The sequence below is a fragment of the Urocitellus parryii genome, chromosome 1 (genome assembly GCF_045843805.1).
Source record: "Urocitellus parryii isolate mUroPar1 chromosome 1, mUroPar1.hap1, whole genome shotgun sequence".
Classification (NCBI taxonomy): Eukaryota; Metazoa; Chordata; class Mammalia; order Rodentia; family Sciuridae; genus Urocitellus; species Urocitellus parryii.
In genome coordinates, this window is record NC_135531.1 from 162791794 (window position 1) to 162810688 (window position 18895).

General features: G+C 38.5%; 1 protein-coding gene across 3 annotated transcripts in view; it reads right to left on the minus strand.

Annotated features, from left to right (window-relative positions):
- Positions 1-18895, minus strand: part of Cpeb4 (cytoplasmic polyadenylation element binding protein 4) — a 65645-nt gene that overhangs the window by 35283 nt on the left and 11467 nt on the right. For all 3 annotated transcript variants that reach the window (XM_026414798.2, XM_026414797.2, XM_026414799.2), the window contains exon 2: positions 9518-9599. In XM_026414798.2, the coding sequence (XP_026270583.1) occupies positions 9518-9599 (82 nt within the window). The remainder of the gene's footprint in view (positions 1-9517; positions 9600-18895) is intronic.

An 18895-nucleotide genomic window follows, 5' to 3' on the forward strand; every position in this document is an offset into this window, starting at 1 on the left:
TCAACTGATTCAGTTGACTGGTTTGTGTTTATACACACGCTTTCCACAAGCTACTCAATATCAAATATTGCCACACACAGACTCGCATGATAACATGTGCTACTCTGTCATGAAACGGTAAACATTGAATTTTGTAATGTAAGACTATATAGAACTGCCTACGGTAATTTAAAATTCATTGAGATCAACCCCTCTGATTACAGGTGAGAAAAGAAAAGTGACCAACCTCAGGCCACACAGCTGGTGATAGCATAGTCAGATTTGAACCCAATCCCAAATGTTTCTCTTTTGGTTTCTTAAAACTTCAAGAAGTATATTATATGTTAACAACTTCTGATCATTACAATAAAGAGATCAAGCTAGCTGATTTAAATATCTCTATTTAGGCAACTATGGTAGATATTTATTATTTGGAATATTACAGCCAGTAGAAGTTAGATTTAAGTTCTTTATACTTCAATTAATCATGGCTGATCTTCAAACTAAGACTTGTGCTGTATTGTTGGTTTCCCAAGCACTAAAAAGGGCCCTCTAATTGGCTAAATCCTCCTTCTCTTTCCCAATGTATAGCAACTGGCATCTGCCCAACTGGATTCCAAAGAGATTATGGAACTGCTTTTCCTTCAGAGTTCCACTAATGTTCTTAATTGACTGGTTAACAGGTAAAACCAGGGATAAAACAAAGCCTTGCTTTTGGATCTGAATGCACTGGTGTGGGAATGAATTCAGAACCAGCCAATTAGACAAAACAATGAAGCCAGAGGTAGCAGAGGATGGGCACTACAACAGCTTTTTCAAAGAGTAGTAACTAGTTTAAAATTAGTTTAAAAGTCTGATTTACACAAACTTTACTGCTGAGCAGCAACAAGTTCAATGTGGGTTTATTCTGAGGTTTTGGCTCCCCTCCCCCCTTCCTCTCCTTTTAAACTGTTAGAGGGAGAACAGAGGCAACACGAGGAAAAAAAGAAATTCACAAGCCAGGCACAGATAGCTGATAAATTAATCAAGTGCATACAGCATTCAGGTAAAAATTCCATGCATATCATCAGGAAGCAATAATTTTTGAGGCACAAGTGTGAACTATTCCCTCTTCCTGTTGCTAAACTGCATGTGATGAGAACCTTGGATATTTTTATGACAGCTTTCCCTCCCCCAAAATCACCCAATGACACAGTCCAGGATTACATAACAGGATCAAGAAAGGCCTCAAGACCTTCACCATGACAAAGGGCTTATTAAGCTGATATTAGTATATGGGGCTGTTTCAATAGCTACCAGCAAGTGAGAAAGCAAGAATTACCTCTCTACATGGTTTTATAAAAATTTAACAGAAACACATTAAGAAAAAAAGATAAGTGACACTATCAAAAGGTACACTATGCTCAAAATTAATCAGGTGTGTAGCACAAGCAACATGGATATCTAGAAATGTGGACCCGTTTTCTCTTAGATAAACAGCTGGAAGTCTGAAAGTCTTATTCCTTAAATTTTATTCAGATTTCACTTCTAAATGGAGACTATTACTATTTTTGTCTGTCCATCTGGTAAAATCCACCCATACATACACAATACGTAATGCAACAATGCAAGTCATTAAAGAAACGTATCTATTAATTTGCTACCTGATTATTGCTTGCTTTCTGATTTGTTATCTCTGAAGTGTTTAGTTACCACATCTACTTTATTACTTTACCAGTCCCTACCCTGAATGTGTATCAAACTAAATTCAATCATAGCACACTGTTTTCCCCAGCTCCTCTCCACCCTCACCTCCTCACCCAGGTAAGAATCAGAGTTGCTTCACCAATTCAAAATAGGATTCCTCTGCTCAATATTCAAGATGAAAGTAAGGGACTGCCTAAGTAATTGTGGACTCACATCATGAATATGACAATTGCCTGTTTAATTTTCAAAACAAATAAAAACAAGGGTCAAATATCACAAACGTGAGGAGGGCAGATGGCAGAAGATCACTACTTTCGACTTTCAGGGCATGTTACACAAGGACCAGGGCCCATGAGGGTTTGGCCAGAGTACAAGATGTGCTCAGCATGAACTGAGCTGGTTTCAGTTCAGAGGCACAGCAAGGAAGATCCCAGTCCAATTTGATGAGCAAATCAACGTTCACACAACACATTTTTTTCTCTCCCAGGCATTCCCTTTCCCTCCTCCCCTTAAAGAGAGGAGTGGGGGAGGGAAACAATAGCAACCCCAAATCTGGAAAAGCACAACACGCTGTTCAAAGTCCACACCTCGTAAACTCTGCCCACACAGGGCCCTGAGGAATCCAATAAATCCTGATCAAAAGTCAACGAGAAAGCAGGCAGCTGTTCAAGTTAGGGAAAGGCCCTGTACCAGCATCGACATAAAGCATCTTGCCCCACAAGCATGCCCTCTTCTTCCTCAGGACAGTTACCTCAACAGGAGAAAGCCCAGGTCCCATACTACTTGCACAAGTAAAGGCAAAGGAGACTGTGTAGGATGTTCCATGTCCCCGGTCAGGAAAGGGAGGTTCAGAAGGAAAGGAAACCACTTCATGTCTAAACAGCCACACACCATGTTAACTATAGCCCAGTTTAAATTGTACGCTTAGGTATGTACCCCTCCCCATGACCCAGGAGGCTTTTAGAAGGAAGGCAATTTTCCACTCTCTGGAGATCTCAGCCACTCCCCTACTCTGCTGCTTTGAATTACTTGGTATCACCCAAAGAGAGCAAGAAAGAGTGAGCAGTTCAGGAAGGATCTGGGCAGGCATGCAGGGCAGCTAGAAGGCTGAGCCTGGATCCTGAACACTCCTAACATATAAAGATCCCTGGATTTGCCAGAAGACATTTGATACCATATAACAGCAATTTATCTGGAAGGAGAAATCTGATTATGAATCCCAAGAAAATTGGCTGGTTTGCACTGCCCATTTCTTCCATAGATGTCTCTAAAGGAAAATGGCCATCTAATCCTGTAAAAAGGTTGGGGGTGGCTGGGGTACTGAGTTATCTGTTCTCAATTTGCCACAGCAAATCCATTTAAACAGAGAAAGTTTAAACACTGTAAGAATGATACTGCTCCCCTACACCATTCCTTCTTGAAATAAATCCTTCTAATATTAAAGCAACAGAACCTATTTCCGTAGGAGATCCTCTAATTTTTAACATTTTTATTTATGCCCAGATTATTTCAAGTTTATAACATATAATTTAAATAAATGAAAGAATTTAATCCTATACATTGAAACTCTCAGTAAGTTTCTAGAGCTCTCAGTCTACATAAAGTGCATATCCATATAAAATCTGTTCTAGGACATCTGTTTATTAGTATAAATGTCTCTTCTCCAACACAGAGAACTGAGTGATGGCAATTTGGAATACAGGAATATTGAGAGAAGTGAGTATCAAAAAAAAGTTAAGGTTTCTCAGATATTGCTTCTTAGACAGCAGCACTAAATTCATTCTCTCCCCACAATAAAGATATAAAATTTAAATAATTATCCCAACAGTCACTCTTTTATAGTGACATAAAAAAATCTTATATGAAATTAATGAAACAAGCTTTTGTACTAAACTTGCAACTGAGTTTCATGATTTCCTTCAAGAAGAATATTATAAATTCTTTTGCTTAGCAACAAAGAAAAGAGGCACAGATGGAATCTTTGCCCACTCATTTAAGCATTTGTTCCAAACAAATTTTACAGCAATGAAAAGTAGTGGGAGAGGGCCCCTAAATATAATGTGCAAAGAAAGAAAAAAACATCAAGACTGTGTTAAAATGAAAGGTCACAACATCTTCGGCAATCAGGAATTAAACATGAAGCGTTTTTGGAGTAGATGGACAACGTTTAAAATAAATGTGTATTAAATGAATGCATGAAGCAAGTGAGGCGGTGGCGTGTTGAGCTGCGTAACAAGCACCACTTCTACTCTGCATACACCATTGGTTTTCTGAGCACACAGGCATCTGGACAAGACAGTCTCTAATTGCCCTGCATTGCTGAATGTGATCCCTTATTGCCTGCATTCAAACTAAATATCTGAAATGCCTGAAACTCACAGGAAATATGGTGGGTATGCCAAGTCCCCCTCTTCCAAAAATTGAAAGCAAGATACATTCTCAAACAATACGAGGAAAAAAGACTCCATTTTTACCATATTCAAAGGAAAATTAGGACGATATTCTGATTCATAATTCAGTTAATATCTGAAAAACAACTATAATGTTTTGACAATTGCCTTTGTTCTTGCTGTCTCATTCTGACATTCTACTAAAATGAAGCAAACTGGATGTTGAATTGTTTTCATATATCAAATTTTAAACACTCTATGAAATTGTGAATTGTATATTCTGCTGACATCTGATAATTTTCAAGTACTGTTTTTGTCTCTTTATCCAGTACATCTCCTTCTGCGTCCATTCCATAGCTACTGCTTCTTGGTTTATTCCTAAATCCTTTTATTCCCTTCACATGGGGGGTAGGTCTGTCTTACAGGATAAACTGAATACAACTGCTTTATGAATCTTTATTTCACCGTGCCCAACCTATGCTTCAGATGGCCAAAAACAGATGTACTCACATGTGGTTTTAATCTATTCCATGCTGCTCTATTTCTAAATAATAACTACCATTTCACAGGCTAGAAAAACCCACAAATTCAGTAAGATAAAATAAGCCCAAAATAAGCATCTGGGCATTTATGATAGTAAAATATTTTTCTATCCAGGGAAAAAATTCTTGATAAGCCCAGTAATACTGCGGCAATGCGCAAGCTGCCGTGCAGGTGATCAGAATTCAGAATCAGCCTGTAGCTCAGGCTCTGGGCTTATGAGACTGGGTGTGCAGCAAAGAAAACGACATCAGTCTCTGGGGACAAGCGTCTGTGGACTGTCGCTGGCGGTGGTTATGGAGAAGGCAAGGCACAATTTCCAGGATAAAAATAACACAGAGACCTGCCAGCTGACCAGAGAAAGGACTCAGCGATAAGAGAGAGGGCAGACCCCGTTCCTCCCCAGGGAGCGAAGCCCCTGTGAGAAGATGACAGTGGCTTTAAAATTCTTAGAAAATTAGTTAAAGAATAAGTTATTTTTTAAAAGAAATGGATATAAATTATGAAATGAAGACAAAGTCCTCCTGAACATTTGTTGGGGAAAAAAAAGATAAAAGTTTTCCAGGAAGCCAGCTGGAATCAACAACACATTCAAAAACAAAATCAAAAACAATATTGGAAGTTCTCTAGGCAAATCAAGTATCTTATCTGTGGATGACTAAAATAAAAAAATTAAACACCATATGAAGAGAGATTTTTTTTTCCAAAATGGAAAACATAAATTCAATTTTCTGGCTTTTTGCTCATGTAAATTAATTAAGCTGCAACAAGAAATTCAACTTTTAGTTTTGTAGCCATTTTAGGTTTCATTATTTAAATACAAACACAAACCACATATCTATGAGCACTGCCATAAAAGCTAAAAATAAATGGGATTATCCATGACATGCTTTGTAAAATTATTAATATAAAATGAACTCAAATATAAAATCTGCCTTCATGTTTTAAAAAATTCCTCAATGATCCTTCTAATTCAATTTCTACATTTTTTATTCTGAGAGATATATTGCTGTCTACTAGTCTCATAGAATGAATGCCAATTTCTATTTCTGTTCCAGTGGAAGCAGAGCACTGGGAGAGGTATTTTATTTATTTACTTTCAAAATGGATTGGCAGATTTTAGATACCTATTCTAAAAAGACAGTGTTATTTTGTTAAGGTATTCAAATTTTCTTATTACCTTTAAACCAAATCTCACAAGAGAATCACTGTTAAGAATAAGCATGATATTCCTTAAACTATCTAACCTAGAACAGAGTTTGATAAGAATAAACTATTTCCCTGAACAACACTACATTCTGGTAGTAACAGACTACAATGATATCAAGTTCATGATCTTGGTTTTAAAAATTATAAACTAGCTTTGTAAGACTGCCCTTACTTATGAATTCTTTACTGCTCTTTGAAGGAAAAAAACACACTTAATACCTAAACTTAAACTGAAGCTGGTTTTCTCATTTGATGTACATGAAAAAAGACTTAATAGATATTTAGTAACATGCCATGCCATATTGTTTCTTGAGTGTCTTCTATAACTAGGCGCGTGCTGGATTTTACAGATACATCATATCATTTAACCTCATGAGCACCACTGAATGTAGTGGCAGAGTGGTGGTTTAAATCCAGACCTGATGCCAAAACCCCTGGTTTTTCCACCTGCCATGCTGCTTCTTATAAATCACAATTTCACAAAATCTTAAGGTTCCCAGACTAGATAAATCACACATAATTTTTTCTATCATTTAACTTTTGATTCTTCCTCCCTATAGAATCAGCTAAAAAGAATTAAGGGAAAATTGATTGAGAATATGTTTAGAAAAGGAATACAGAATAAAAGTGAACTTTATATAATAATCCATTTAGCAAACTAGAAGATGGACATAAAACTGAGATATCCTGGCTAAAACTGATAGACCAAGGAAATTCTACAGTTAATCCTATAATAATGTGTGCAAATTCTTCGTATTTATTTCAGTACCAGTTAGAGGTTTGCTTCTTAGAAAAGTCATATAACAAATTATATCTACTGTTGTTTGTAGCCTGTGTTTTCTCTGATAAAAACCATAGGCACTTACCATGAAAAATGATTTGACTACCTATGATTCCTAGGATCCAGTATGTAGGAGGCTTTAAAAAAATGGCTAAAAAAAATTAAATACATTAGGAATAAAAGAGCCTAGCACAGAAGTGTGTGCCTGTAATCTCAGCAACTCAGAGGCTGAGGCAGAAGGATGGTAGTGCAAGGCCAGCCTTAGCAACTTAGAGAGACCCTGTCTCAAAATAAAAAAGATTAAAAAGACTAGAGATGTAGATCAAGGGTAGTGCAACCCTGGGTGCAATACCCAGTAACAAATAAATAAATGAATGTCCTTCAGCTACTTTTTTTGTACTTAACTTTTAATTCCGAAGTAATTATAGATTCTCACCAAGTTACAAAAAAAGTACTACAGAGAGATTCTCACGTGCCCTTTATCTGGTGTCCCCAAATGGTAACATCTCACATCACCATGGTACAAAACCAGGACATTGACATCATATAACCCCAGACCTCACCCAGATTCCTCCTAGAGTTTACTCTTCTAAGTGCAGTTTTCCTGGTGCTAGAAATGGCCTCAGACCCTCTTCACCTTTCATGATGAGAATACGAGCGTGGAGAGGAGGAAGGACTGCCCAAGTCAGAGTGCTGGAAAGCAGCGAACAAAACGAAGTTTGAAAAGGCATCTTTCTTAAGAGATAGAGCATGCATCTGGATCAGAATCATTTTCCAGAATCCCAGGAGGCATTCAGTAAGAACCTTCAAAATATTATTAAAGACCCTTGAAACAGTTCTAATATTTCAAAGTTATCTCGTGAAATGGATGCATATTTTTGTACACATTATTTTTCATCTCTCCAGAAGCCCCAAAGCATTCCTTTTTTTTTTTTTAAAAAAAAGGACCCCTACTGGTCTTTTTAAAATATTTAAACATATTACTGCAGCAGTAATATGATAAACCAAACTCAAAGGGAAACTAACTGGCTTGTCACCACTTGCCACCTTTGCCACCTTTGTCCTTAGTACAAACCTCCACATCTGGCACAAAGCAGGCTCTTAAAGGCCACATGAATGAATGAATGAATGAATGAATGAATGAATGAATGAATGAACGAACGAATGAACGAACGAACTAACTAACAAATAAGTGGGGTTACCAATATACTAAACACTCCAAATTTCTTTGGGAGGAAAAAAAATAACTTGCAGCTGGGGTGCAGTGGCACATGCCTGTAATCCTAGTGACCTGGGAGGCTGAGATAGGGGGATTGCAAGTTCAAGGCCAGCCTGGGCAACCTAGCCAGACCTGTGTCAAAATAAGATAATAAAAGGGCTGGAGGGATAGCTTGGTGGTAGAGTGCCCCAGAGCTCCAACCCCAGTACTACCAAAAACAAACAAAAAATCTTGGTTCTCACTTTTTAGTAAACTGCGATTTTTGTGAAAAATGTTTTATTTTATTTTGTGGAGTAGTTTTCACAGAATCAGAAGAAGGGCCTTTATAGAACATGTAGTCTGGTAAATCCCAACAAAGGTGCATGCTGCATCTGACAATAAAAAGAACCCACCACGTCCTATCCCACATTTCGGGTGGGGCTGGCATCTGCTTTTTATTGCTGAAACTCCCAGGTGATAAAAGGACCTATAGCATAAAGGTGAAGAAATAGGTCTGGTCAAGCTGAATGTTTTTTCTGGTCAGTACCAGAATTGAGACCAGAAGCCAAGCAGGAATACTGCTACTTTTTAAACATAATACGTAAAAAAAATAATAATAATAATAATTATGAAACTTATTTTAATTGTAAAAACTATTGGCCATCTTTTAAAAATTTACAACTAGGAAGAATTAAAAAAAAAAAAAAAACACCTATCAAGACTTGACTCTTGCTGGTTTACAGTCACTAGCATAAGTGGGTAGACATATACAGTTAGGGCCCTGAGAAGATTTTCGCCTGATACATTAAAAATAAATAAGAGTACAGTTCATGCTTTGAGCTAACTGCCCACTTCTACCAATTTGTCCTCTTGCAGGACTTAATTTGGTTTCACAATGGGTCTATTATAGATGCTCATCAAATATGTTTGATTTTTTAACAAAAAGTTCATGTATAAAATTGAGAGCACTTACTTGATACAAAATATGATTTTATAATATTGGCTATATGCTCATCAGATTAAATAGATAATATACGTTCTGACTATCTGCTAAAATAGAATAGTATATTTCTCAACTTACCTTTTTTTTTTTTTTATTGGTTGTTCACAACATTACAAAGCTCTTGACATATCATATTTCATACATTCGATTCAAGTGGGTTATGAACTCCCAATTTTTACCCCAAATGCAGATTGCAGAATCACGTTGGTTATACATCCACAATTTTACATAATGCCCTATTAGTAACTGTTGTATTCTGCTACCTTTCCTATCCTCTACTATCCCCCCTCCCCTCCCCTCCCCTCCCATCTTCTCTCTCTACCCCATCTACTGTAATTCATTTCTCTCCTTGTTTATTTTCCCATTCCCCTCACAACCTCTTATATGTAATTTTGTATAGCAATGAGGGTCTCCCTTCATTTCCATGCAATTTCCCTTTTCTCTCCCTTTCCCTCCCATCTCATGTCTCTGTTTAATGTTAATCTTTTCTTCCTGTTCTTCCTCCCTGCTCTGTTCTTAGTTGCTCTCATTATATCAAAGAAGACATTTGGTATTTGTTTTTTTAGGGATTGGCTAGCTTCACTAAGCATAATCTGCTCTAGTGCCATCCATTTCCCTGCAAATTCCATGATTTTGTCATTTTTTAGTGCTGGGTAATACTCCATGGTGTATGAATGCCACATTTTTTTAATCCATTCATCTATTGAAGGGCATCTGCCAACTCAACTTACCTTTAATGGAATCATTCTCAGCTCTCATTATGTCAATGAGTGAACTCTCCAGGGAGTGCATATCGAATGTCCTGGGGCGGTCCTGTAAGTCCAAACACCACAAACCACTTTTTAAAACAGCATTTACATGTAAAAGAGGAAAACAAGTTGCACTTCATGGGACAGAGATCAAAAAACAGCAAAAGTACTCCCTTTCCATATCAGGTACGTTATTACTTCATGTTATTACTTATCCTTTCAAAACATCAAAAACCACAAAGTACATAGAGCTCAGTAGAAAGTAATTTTGTTTTTAACAATGTATTCCAACAAAGCACCATTTTTATTAATAAAGCATAAACCATTAAAACTAATCTCCATATCAGTTAAGAACATTAAATAAAATATAAATAAATCTATATTTTCCACCACTTGAGACTGTAAAATGTGGCAAAGCTTTCTAACTTGTTTCAAGACTTACTTCTAAACTGGCATCTCTGAGTGCTCTCAGAATAGATATATTTTCTTATAAGCCAAGGTTTGCTAATAGTCATCAAATATCTGTTAGATAATATTCAAAAAAAATATTACTGGTTAATCATGAAAAAGACATTATACCCTCAATGAAAGAAAAGAAAAATACTTGATTTATCTCTTTCTATGTTACCAAGGCTGTCCTTGAATTCTAATGATTTACATTCTCTAAAGATTTTTTTAAACTAACAACTCATTCAGAATATAGACAATATCCCCAAATACATACACACACACACACACACACACACACACACACACACACACAAAATACGTTTTAAAAAAAGATATAATCACCCCTCCCCCAATATAAACTCAATCTGGAATGATGGGTCACAGGGACAGCTCTCATTACGTTCACAAAGCTTCCTCCAAAGAGGAAACCATGAGGAGCTGTGGAAGCAGGTTCCATCTCTCCCTGCCCCCTAGGCACAAGGTAGGAGGACCCCAAAAAATCCAGCCCTTACCCTGATAAGTAAAGAATAAAAGACACAGATCAGAGTCAGCATCTGGATGAGAAAACCAAAGGCCATCCCAATCTTATTTACCATGTCAACTTGGAAGAAAGGTGTAGGGTACGTTGTTCTCTGAAACCCTGGCTCAACCAGGTACATTTTAAGAATGGGTGGGGACTCCTAAATATATAGCAAATATCCTACTGCTCTGGGAGTCCTCAGGATGAAAACAACTACAGATAACTCAAATTAAAATCTGGCTTGGTAAGTTAAATGCAGGAGAGGAAACCTTTTCATATTAAACTCTGAGAGGAAACAGCGATCCATGCTTCTGACCCACTCCCTACACACAGAATATTAATGGCGCTTCCAAAGCAGACAGACAGGCAGGTTCCATAAAACTCTCTCTTCACTTCTGCTTTCTCTTCCATTACTTTTCTTGCTTATTTCTTTTCTTTCTTTATTTTTGGCGCTAGGGAGTGAACCCAGGGACTTGGGTATTCTAAGCACACTCTAGTACTGAGCTACAGTCCCAATATTATTTTTTCTTTTTCTTTCTTTTTCTTTCTTTCTTTCTTTTTTTTCTTTTTTGTTACTGGAGATTGAACTCAAGGTCACTTTACCACTGAGCTATATCATCAGCCCTTTTAATTTTTTTATTCTGAGACCAAGTCTGGCCTCAAACTTGCAATCCTCCTGCCACAGCCTCCCAGCCCAATATTACTTTATAACTCAAAACTTTAGCTTCTTAAAAAATTCACCTCCAGGGCTGTGGCTGTAGCTCAGTGGTAAAGCACTTGCCTAGCATAAGTGAGGCCCTGGGTTCGATCCTCAGCACCACATAAAAATAAATAAAGATACTGTGTGTCCATCTACAACTAAAAAAATATTAAAAAACAAAAATCACCTCATAAGTTTATTGTTTGTTTGCTTAATTGTTGGGATCTCCCTTTTCTATTTTCCAAGCTAACTTCTAGAACCTCTAACTGATAGCTACTATCCTTCACAGGAGAGCATTTTTGATCAAGCTGACATTTCTCCCTTGTGCAGCTCTAATACCACGCCCTGTACGATTATCATGCTTCCCTGAAGCAGGGCCACTCCTCACCCTGCCCCACCATGTAGACAGACACTCACTCAGCAGTGTTTACCAGATGGACTGCTCTGTAATGCAAACTGTTCATCCCTGTGATTTGAGGCATCTGAACACAATTCTATTCAGATATAAACAATATTAGATGAGAATGATACAGGTTCCTCTGTGGGGGAGAGACCGGGGTCTTAACACAGGGCTCTGCTCTGAGAGTGGTGGCCACAGCCCAGATCTCCTGCCCACTTCTCCTCTTTTCTCACCAGCTTCTCCTCAGCAAGATTCACAGAGCAGCAGGAGGATGTGGCCAGAATCAGAACTTCTGAAGGTCAGTATTCCTAAGAGTATTCGTACTGCATGTCAAGCACTAAATCACTGTATGTTCTCTGAGCAGAGAAGTGCATAAGAAGGTCACGAATCTCCACCAGCCGTCCGGCCGTAGCTGGACTGGCCCTCCTCACGGCAGTCTAGAACCAGGTCATAACTGGGCCTTCCCTACAACCCATCTCCCCCACACGCCCATACTGAAGGCCAGACTTCTGGGTTACTGTTCACCTGACTGTCCTCTGACTGTGAGGTTCCCAAAGGCAGCAGCTGCATCCTACTTCAAATGTACCCAGGGAGTCCGCCTCAAATGGGCGCCTATATGCCAAGACAGTCATCCCATCAGTCCCTGGTACTGGCAGGGGTCTGAGGTGAGGAGCTCCCTGGAGAACAACTTTTGTCTATGTGTGCCATGGCACAAAACAGGTGAAGAAGCGCTGTCCCACATTCTGTACCACCATGTCCCAAGCACATTCTATTAGTGCACAAATGTTGCAACATCAAGGAATGGATGAATTCCTTCAAGTCATTTTTAATGTTTAAATATTTCTTCTTTCCTACTTCCTTATCTTAAGGTTTGTTTGTAGATTTCCCCTTTCCCACTATAGAGCTGTATGTTTTCTTTTGCCAAAATAAATAATGGAGTAGGAGGAAGAACTCGGCCTATTATTCTTTTTCAGGCAAATAAAGCAGTAAGCGACCTTGTGAATTTCCGGAACTTGCATTCTGACAATCACTGATGAAGAACGCCAAAGAGAAGCAGTTGAAAAAGAATAGAACACAGAGAGGTTTTTGCTTAGTTTCTTTCATAAGAGCTCTTCTCATTAAGTCAAGAAGCCCTGTGAGTTTCTACATGGAGTACTAGAACTTAGCAAATAATTTCACAGCATCCTCTGCCCCAAGTACACTGCCTGGAACATAAATTTTTGCTAAACTTAATAACTGATCATTTCTAAATGGTAGAGTACATTAGAGCTAAAATTCTAATGAAAAGTTTAAATTTCAGTAGTACTTTGTGTGATTGAAAAAAACAAATCCTTTACCCCTTTTCCTTTAAATTTTATGATTTAGTTGAGGGGTGACAAGTAAATAACATTATACAAACTCTGATCAATTGCAATGCATCAAGAAGGATTCTCAGACTCTATGTGAACTTGGAAGGACACTGCGCCTCAACAGATTGCTGGTGATTATATTAAACGCAAAGTATAAAGCCCAGTGGAACAAGCACCACATTCTTGCCAATCCTAGTCTAATATGTATTCTTCTCCACAACCCAACCATATTAGGAATTATACTTATTATAAACTACATTTGAATAGTAATAGCATTACTTTTTTCTTTTTTTTTTTTTTTTTTGGCAATACCAGGAATAAAACCTAAGGCCTCCAATGTTAAGCAAGCATTCTACCACTGACACTGAGCTACCTCCCAAGCCCCTTTTAAAAAATGTTTATTTTGAGACAGGGTCTCACTAAGTTGCTACAACTTCAACTTGGGATCCAACTTGAAATCCTCCTGCCTCAGCCTCCCAAGTAGCCCGGATTACAGGCCAGCACCACCATACCCAACGAAATTTTACTTCATATGATGCTTTGGTAATTTAAAGTTCAAAAACCACACACTATTTCAAGTAAATATTTTGCTCTCAGAGAGGGTCCAAAGTTTATCATTCTTATGCTACTCGGCTGATTTTCTTCAATTTTTAAATACAATAATTTTAAAAACTTAAACTGGAAGTGTCTGTGCCATTAGGAAGCTGGCAGAGGAAGAGAAACACACAGAAACCCAACATATAAGCACAGCAAAACAATGCCAGCTTTCCTGCCCAACAGCCAGGTTCAATCAAGGGAGTAAGAGTGCTTTCAGTTCCTAACTCCATCCTCAATTTTGCCCCTTCTGATTACTAACTCAACCAAACATAATTACTGACCTATTTTCTAGGACCCATTTCCCAGAAAGTAAACTGTCAAAAAAAAAAAAAAAGATTCCTTAAGTGACAGCTCTTCTTCACTGAACTTGAGCTGATGACCAAAATATGAAGATCAGCATAAATCCATGTAATGAGTATCGGACACAGGAAAGCTCAGCACTGCCGGGGCATGTCCATCCTCCAGAGCTCCTTCCTGGCCCATGAAAGGAAATGGTTTGATTAGCTCTCTAATTTCTCCTTCCCAGCTCCAATGTCTTTTTGGTTTTGGTTTTTGGTTTTGTTTCAGTTTGGGCAGTGCTGGGATGGAACCCAGGGCTCTATGGAGGCTGCACAAGTGCTCCACCGTGGAGCCACACCCCTGCCCGCCTTTGTATTTTAGTTTTCCAAAATGGACTCTTCCAAAATGTACATTTTATAAATTGTAATGAAAATATGGCAGGAACCAGAAATCTGGATAAAACGACGAATTCAAGTTCACCACATTTTGTCCATGAAAAAGCAAAGGGCCAAAGGTAGGTCAGTAAGAAAATAAACCTCTAGAGTTTTGTTTCCTTAGTTTTGGGGATCAAACCCAGGAATTCGCAGGTGTTCAGTACATGTTCTAACCACTGAGGTATACTCCCAGACCCCCTTAGAGTCTTAACAGTCAATTCACTTTCATTACACTATACACAATGCAAAATAACAAGTTTCTTTAAAAAGAAATTACTGAAACAATTTGTTGGGAGAAAAGGAAGTAAAGCGTCCTGATTTCAGATAAAGATTAAAGAATCTCTTAAAAACAAAAAACACCAACAACTTTATTTGCTTCGACTCACTTTTGCCAGTTTCTCCTGGCAGCTTAAAGGGGGAAGAGGTTATTCAGCACCTTCTTAATATTGTCTTATTTAATCCTCAAGACTCCTAAATTAGGCCATCTTATTCCATTTAATAAGAAACACTGGGGTGGGAAAATACAGTTTACTGCCCATACTGTGCTGCAGAGTTCAGCAGTCAGGACTCCAGCCCAGGTCTCCTACCAAAGTGGCTGACAAGTCCTCAGGTAAGGGAAAGGTCATGGCAGTCATGACTGGGGACTTCAGACACACATTTGAATAAAGGTGGCCCTTTGCTTTGAGGGCAGGAACATGCTGGCTAGTGCCTGGCAAATAGGCATCCACGAATTACATAACAAAGAAAAGAATAACCAAAACCCAGAAGGATGACAAAAGATGATATCAGAGTTCTGAAAACCATTTGAAAAGAGAAGCCTTACCTTTCTTCTCCCCATGGGATGACAGACAGGTGCAGCACACAAATTATTTCTAAATTACCACAGGAGAAGAGACAGCAGTACTAATGTCAGCAGCAGCTAGCATTACGCCTTACATACAGCTTCATTTATTCCTCACACAAACCCTAGGCAATTGGGGATGTTCAGTTATTACCCCATTTCACAGATGAAGAAACTGAAGCTTACAGTGACTAAACAAGTTTATCATTGCCATGTACGTAGAGGAGGCAGAACTTGAACCCAGGCCTTCTGATCTTAGAACACGTGAGCTTAATAATCATGCCCAAAAATAAAAGAGCAACAATTATCTTCAAGGCTCAGCAAAGTACGCTTTATTACAGTATTTAGCCTTCATTTTGTTTTGTAATCTTAATTCTTATATTTAATATGCTGAGCTGCATGTCAGAAACTGGCTGGTTAAGTTTCTGTCATCTCTCTTTCACAGGACTATTTCTAAAGGAAAAAACTATACAATACCACTATGAAAATCAAAGTTAATAAAAATGACCTTCTTAAAAAACAAAGTGAGCATTTCAAAGGGCAAGACCCCACCTTTCATACGCCCCTGAAAAATGCTGCCGGCTGTGGCATAATAGGAAGACCTATGTCAGCACACAGCTACCCACAGGGCTTCTCATAACATTCCAGAAGTAGCCACAAGAAGCACAGGAACCTGTCGATCCATCACTGTCAGGAAGAACAACTTAACTGTGATCACGCCACAAGCCAAAATCATCATCATCTGTGGCAACTTATTTTGAGACCAGGTCTCACTAAATTGCCCTGGCTGCCTCAAACCTGAGAACCTCCCAGCTCAGTCTCCCTGTGGCTGGGATTCCAGGTGTGTGCCACCATACCTAGCCACGGCGACTTCTTTTAACATCCAGATGATGATCTAAGCCAATGTGTCTTATACTTGAAAAAACATCAGAATCACCTGGAGGTCTTGTTAAAACGAGGATTACCGAGTCAACCTCCAGTGTCTCTCTCAGTAGGTCTGGGTGGAGCCCAAGAAGCCACATTCCTTTTTGAGTTTTCAAGTGACGCCAGGAAACACACTTTGAGAACCACTGAGGTAAGCAATTCCATTCGACAGGTTAGCTTCACTAGATTTGTAGCTTATACTCTGACTGGTCAGCTGTGTATAGTCCAGCCTAAAATATTCCACAAGAATCATTTTAAGGTTTTCATAGGAAGAGGAGGCTTTGTTTTCAAAATCTGAAACAAAGCTCTCTTCTCCACCTCTAAGATACATACCTCGGGAAAAGATTATAATCAAGTCCAATTTCAACAAATAGGGAGTTGCTCCTTGAGAAAAAGCCTGGCGAGGTAAATGGCTCACCATTAAGAACAAACACAATACAAATCTGGAACTTACATTTTCACTCTAAAATATTATCTCTGGCATTTATATATCTGGTACCTTAGGTATAGAGTTCTATTTTCACCCAATGACAGAATATCTGCCGTCTGGCTTACTAATTTTGCGTCTCTTCTCTATCAAAAATATTAGTCAAATGTTCTTTGCTCATTACTGATTTATTGAGTTGTTTTTTTTTTTTTTAATCAAGTCACGTCACCAGACAACTGCCTAGGATATGCCAGTCCCCCTTGGCTTGCCTTGATAGAACTGTGGCTTAACAGTATGATCTCAGATTTTAATAAGTAGAAAACAGTAGTATCTATCATTTGCTAAACATTTATGGATGTTATCAAGGGAAAAAGTCATTATGTCTGCCAATACGCCGTGGTTTGAAACCCACAAGGCAAATTTTTCTGAAAGGTTTCACTCTTACGTAAAAGAAAGCTTACTTCCGTTGGAGAATGAGAGGTATGTAACCCTTCAAGTTCCATTTTTGGAGCAGGATGTTGGGATATTGATAGCTAAGTTTTTTGCTCAGACGTAGTGGCTGTCCTCAGCCTCAATTTTCTCATCTAAATATACCCCATCTACCCACCACTGTCCCCACCGCCACTCAATTGTTTATAAACTTGAGTTAGTATGTTTTGGCATTCCTGGACCAGGTCTAAAACAAAATATAATTAGTTGAATATAACCAAATTATTAAAAGCCAAAGCCAAATCAGCTATCCTCTTTACTTATTCTCTTTCTGTAAAATATCTGTTACTGTGATTGCTTTTCAGACCTGCTATGAATCTCTATCAGGCTATGGAAGCTTCTCTTTTTGGCTTAAACGTTCCCTGGTGAAGAAGGGAAAGAAAATATTTTGGTTTAAAAAGAAAGTCTATGCCAGTATGTCAGCTGCCAAAATAAATAGGAAGTTTGAGATGCCAGTAGGGCCCATAATTAATCAGAGGTAATATGGGAGTTTAATCCAAGATTTTTCAAAATGTAAATATTCTTTTTGGATCAAATGATATTTAACTCCACAGATCATCAAAAGTTGATGATACATTCCACGTTTAGAGTCCCACTTCCAAATGAACCTCACTCACATCCCAGTGCAGGCAGAAGTTCGCCTCTGCACTCGGGCATTATACAGGATGTCGAGAGGCTCAGATAGGACTACTTCCCTGCTGAATCATGAGCTTCTCTCACTTTCACACCCACATGTTAACACAGCACGCGTAGAGTGTGCTGTAAATTCATCCCCACCAACAGAGAAGGGGCTGATATGTTCCTCCTGCCTCTGTTATGCATCTTGTGTGATTTATCATTTGCCTTCATTAATTTCTCACCATATGAAGTCACTACTGTTATTAGTCCCATCTTAGGCAAATGAAGCTATGAGAGTTTAACTAACTGCCCTTGTAGTCACACAGTGAGTGGCAGTTCATTTAAATGAATCTTGTCATGAACTAGAATTTTCACTACTGACATCCTCAAGGCTTGAAATCCTTCATTCTATTTACATGATCTGAATGCAGACAAGTGTCGAAGGTTGAAGTCAAAGAGGTAGTTGTGTGACCTAGGAGGAAGCATCCCATATTTCTTAGCAAGTTCCCTTTTCCATCAGTACTTTCTCATCATGATCTCTAAAAGGAGGCAAAGAGCTCTTATGTTACCAAATGCTCCCTAACAGAATTACAAACTACATATAAAGGGATGAAATGTTTTCAGTGTTTCACTCTGACTGGATCAACAGCTGCATCTGCTTCCCACCTAAACCAATGAATCAGAAGATCCCTCCAGAAAGCCTTTGAGACATTTTCTTTAATTCCTCCTTCACTAAACTAACTACAGTCATTTTGAAAGCATCAGAAATCTTTAATGTGGTAAACACTTCGTATCATCACTTATTTGTACTAAAAAAAATTGAACTGGCATTCGAGGGTCCATTAGTCAGTTCTTGGACCATCAGACCCTTCTTCCTCATTCTTACCTTGCCTGGCAGAAAGAAAACATTGGAATCTATCATAAGACCTGCATTCAAATCATCACTTATGGGCTGGGGTTGTGGCTCAGTGACAGAAGGCTTGCCATGCGTATCTGAAGCGCTGGGTTCAATCCTCAGCACCACATAAAAATAAATAAACAAAATAAAGATATTGTGCCCATGTATAACTTAAAAAATGTTTTAAAAGAAAATCATCACTTAGTAGGCAAGTAATGCTGATACAGCAGCAGCATTGAACACTGATTTCTTCCTCAAAATAAAGATAATAATGCTCCCTTTATGAAACTATGGTAAGGAGTAAACGAGATGAGATATGTGACAGCAGGTGCCCATGGCCTGGCAGTCAACAGAATAAACACTTCCTCTGCCCCTTCTCTCCGTGGGACAGTGGGAAAGAGCCTGAAACTCACGTGTTAAATTAGGTACTGACT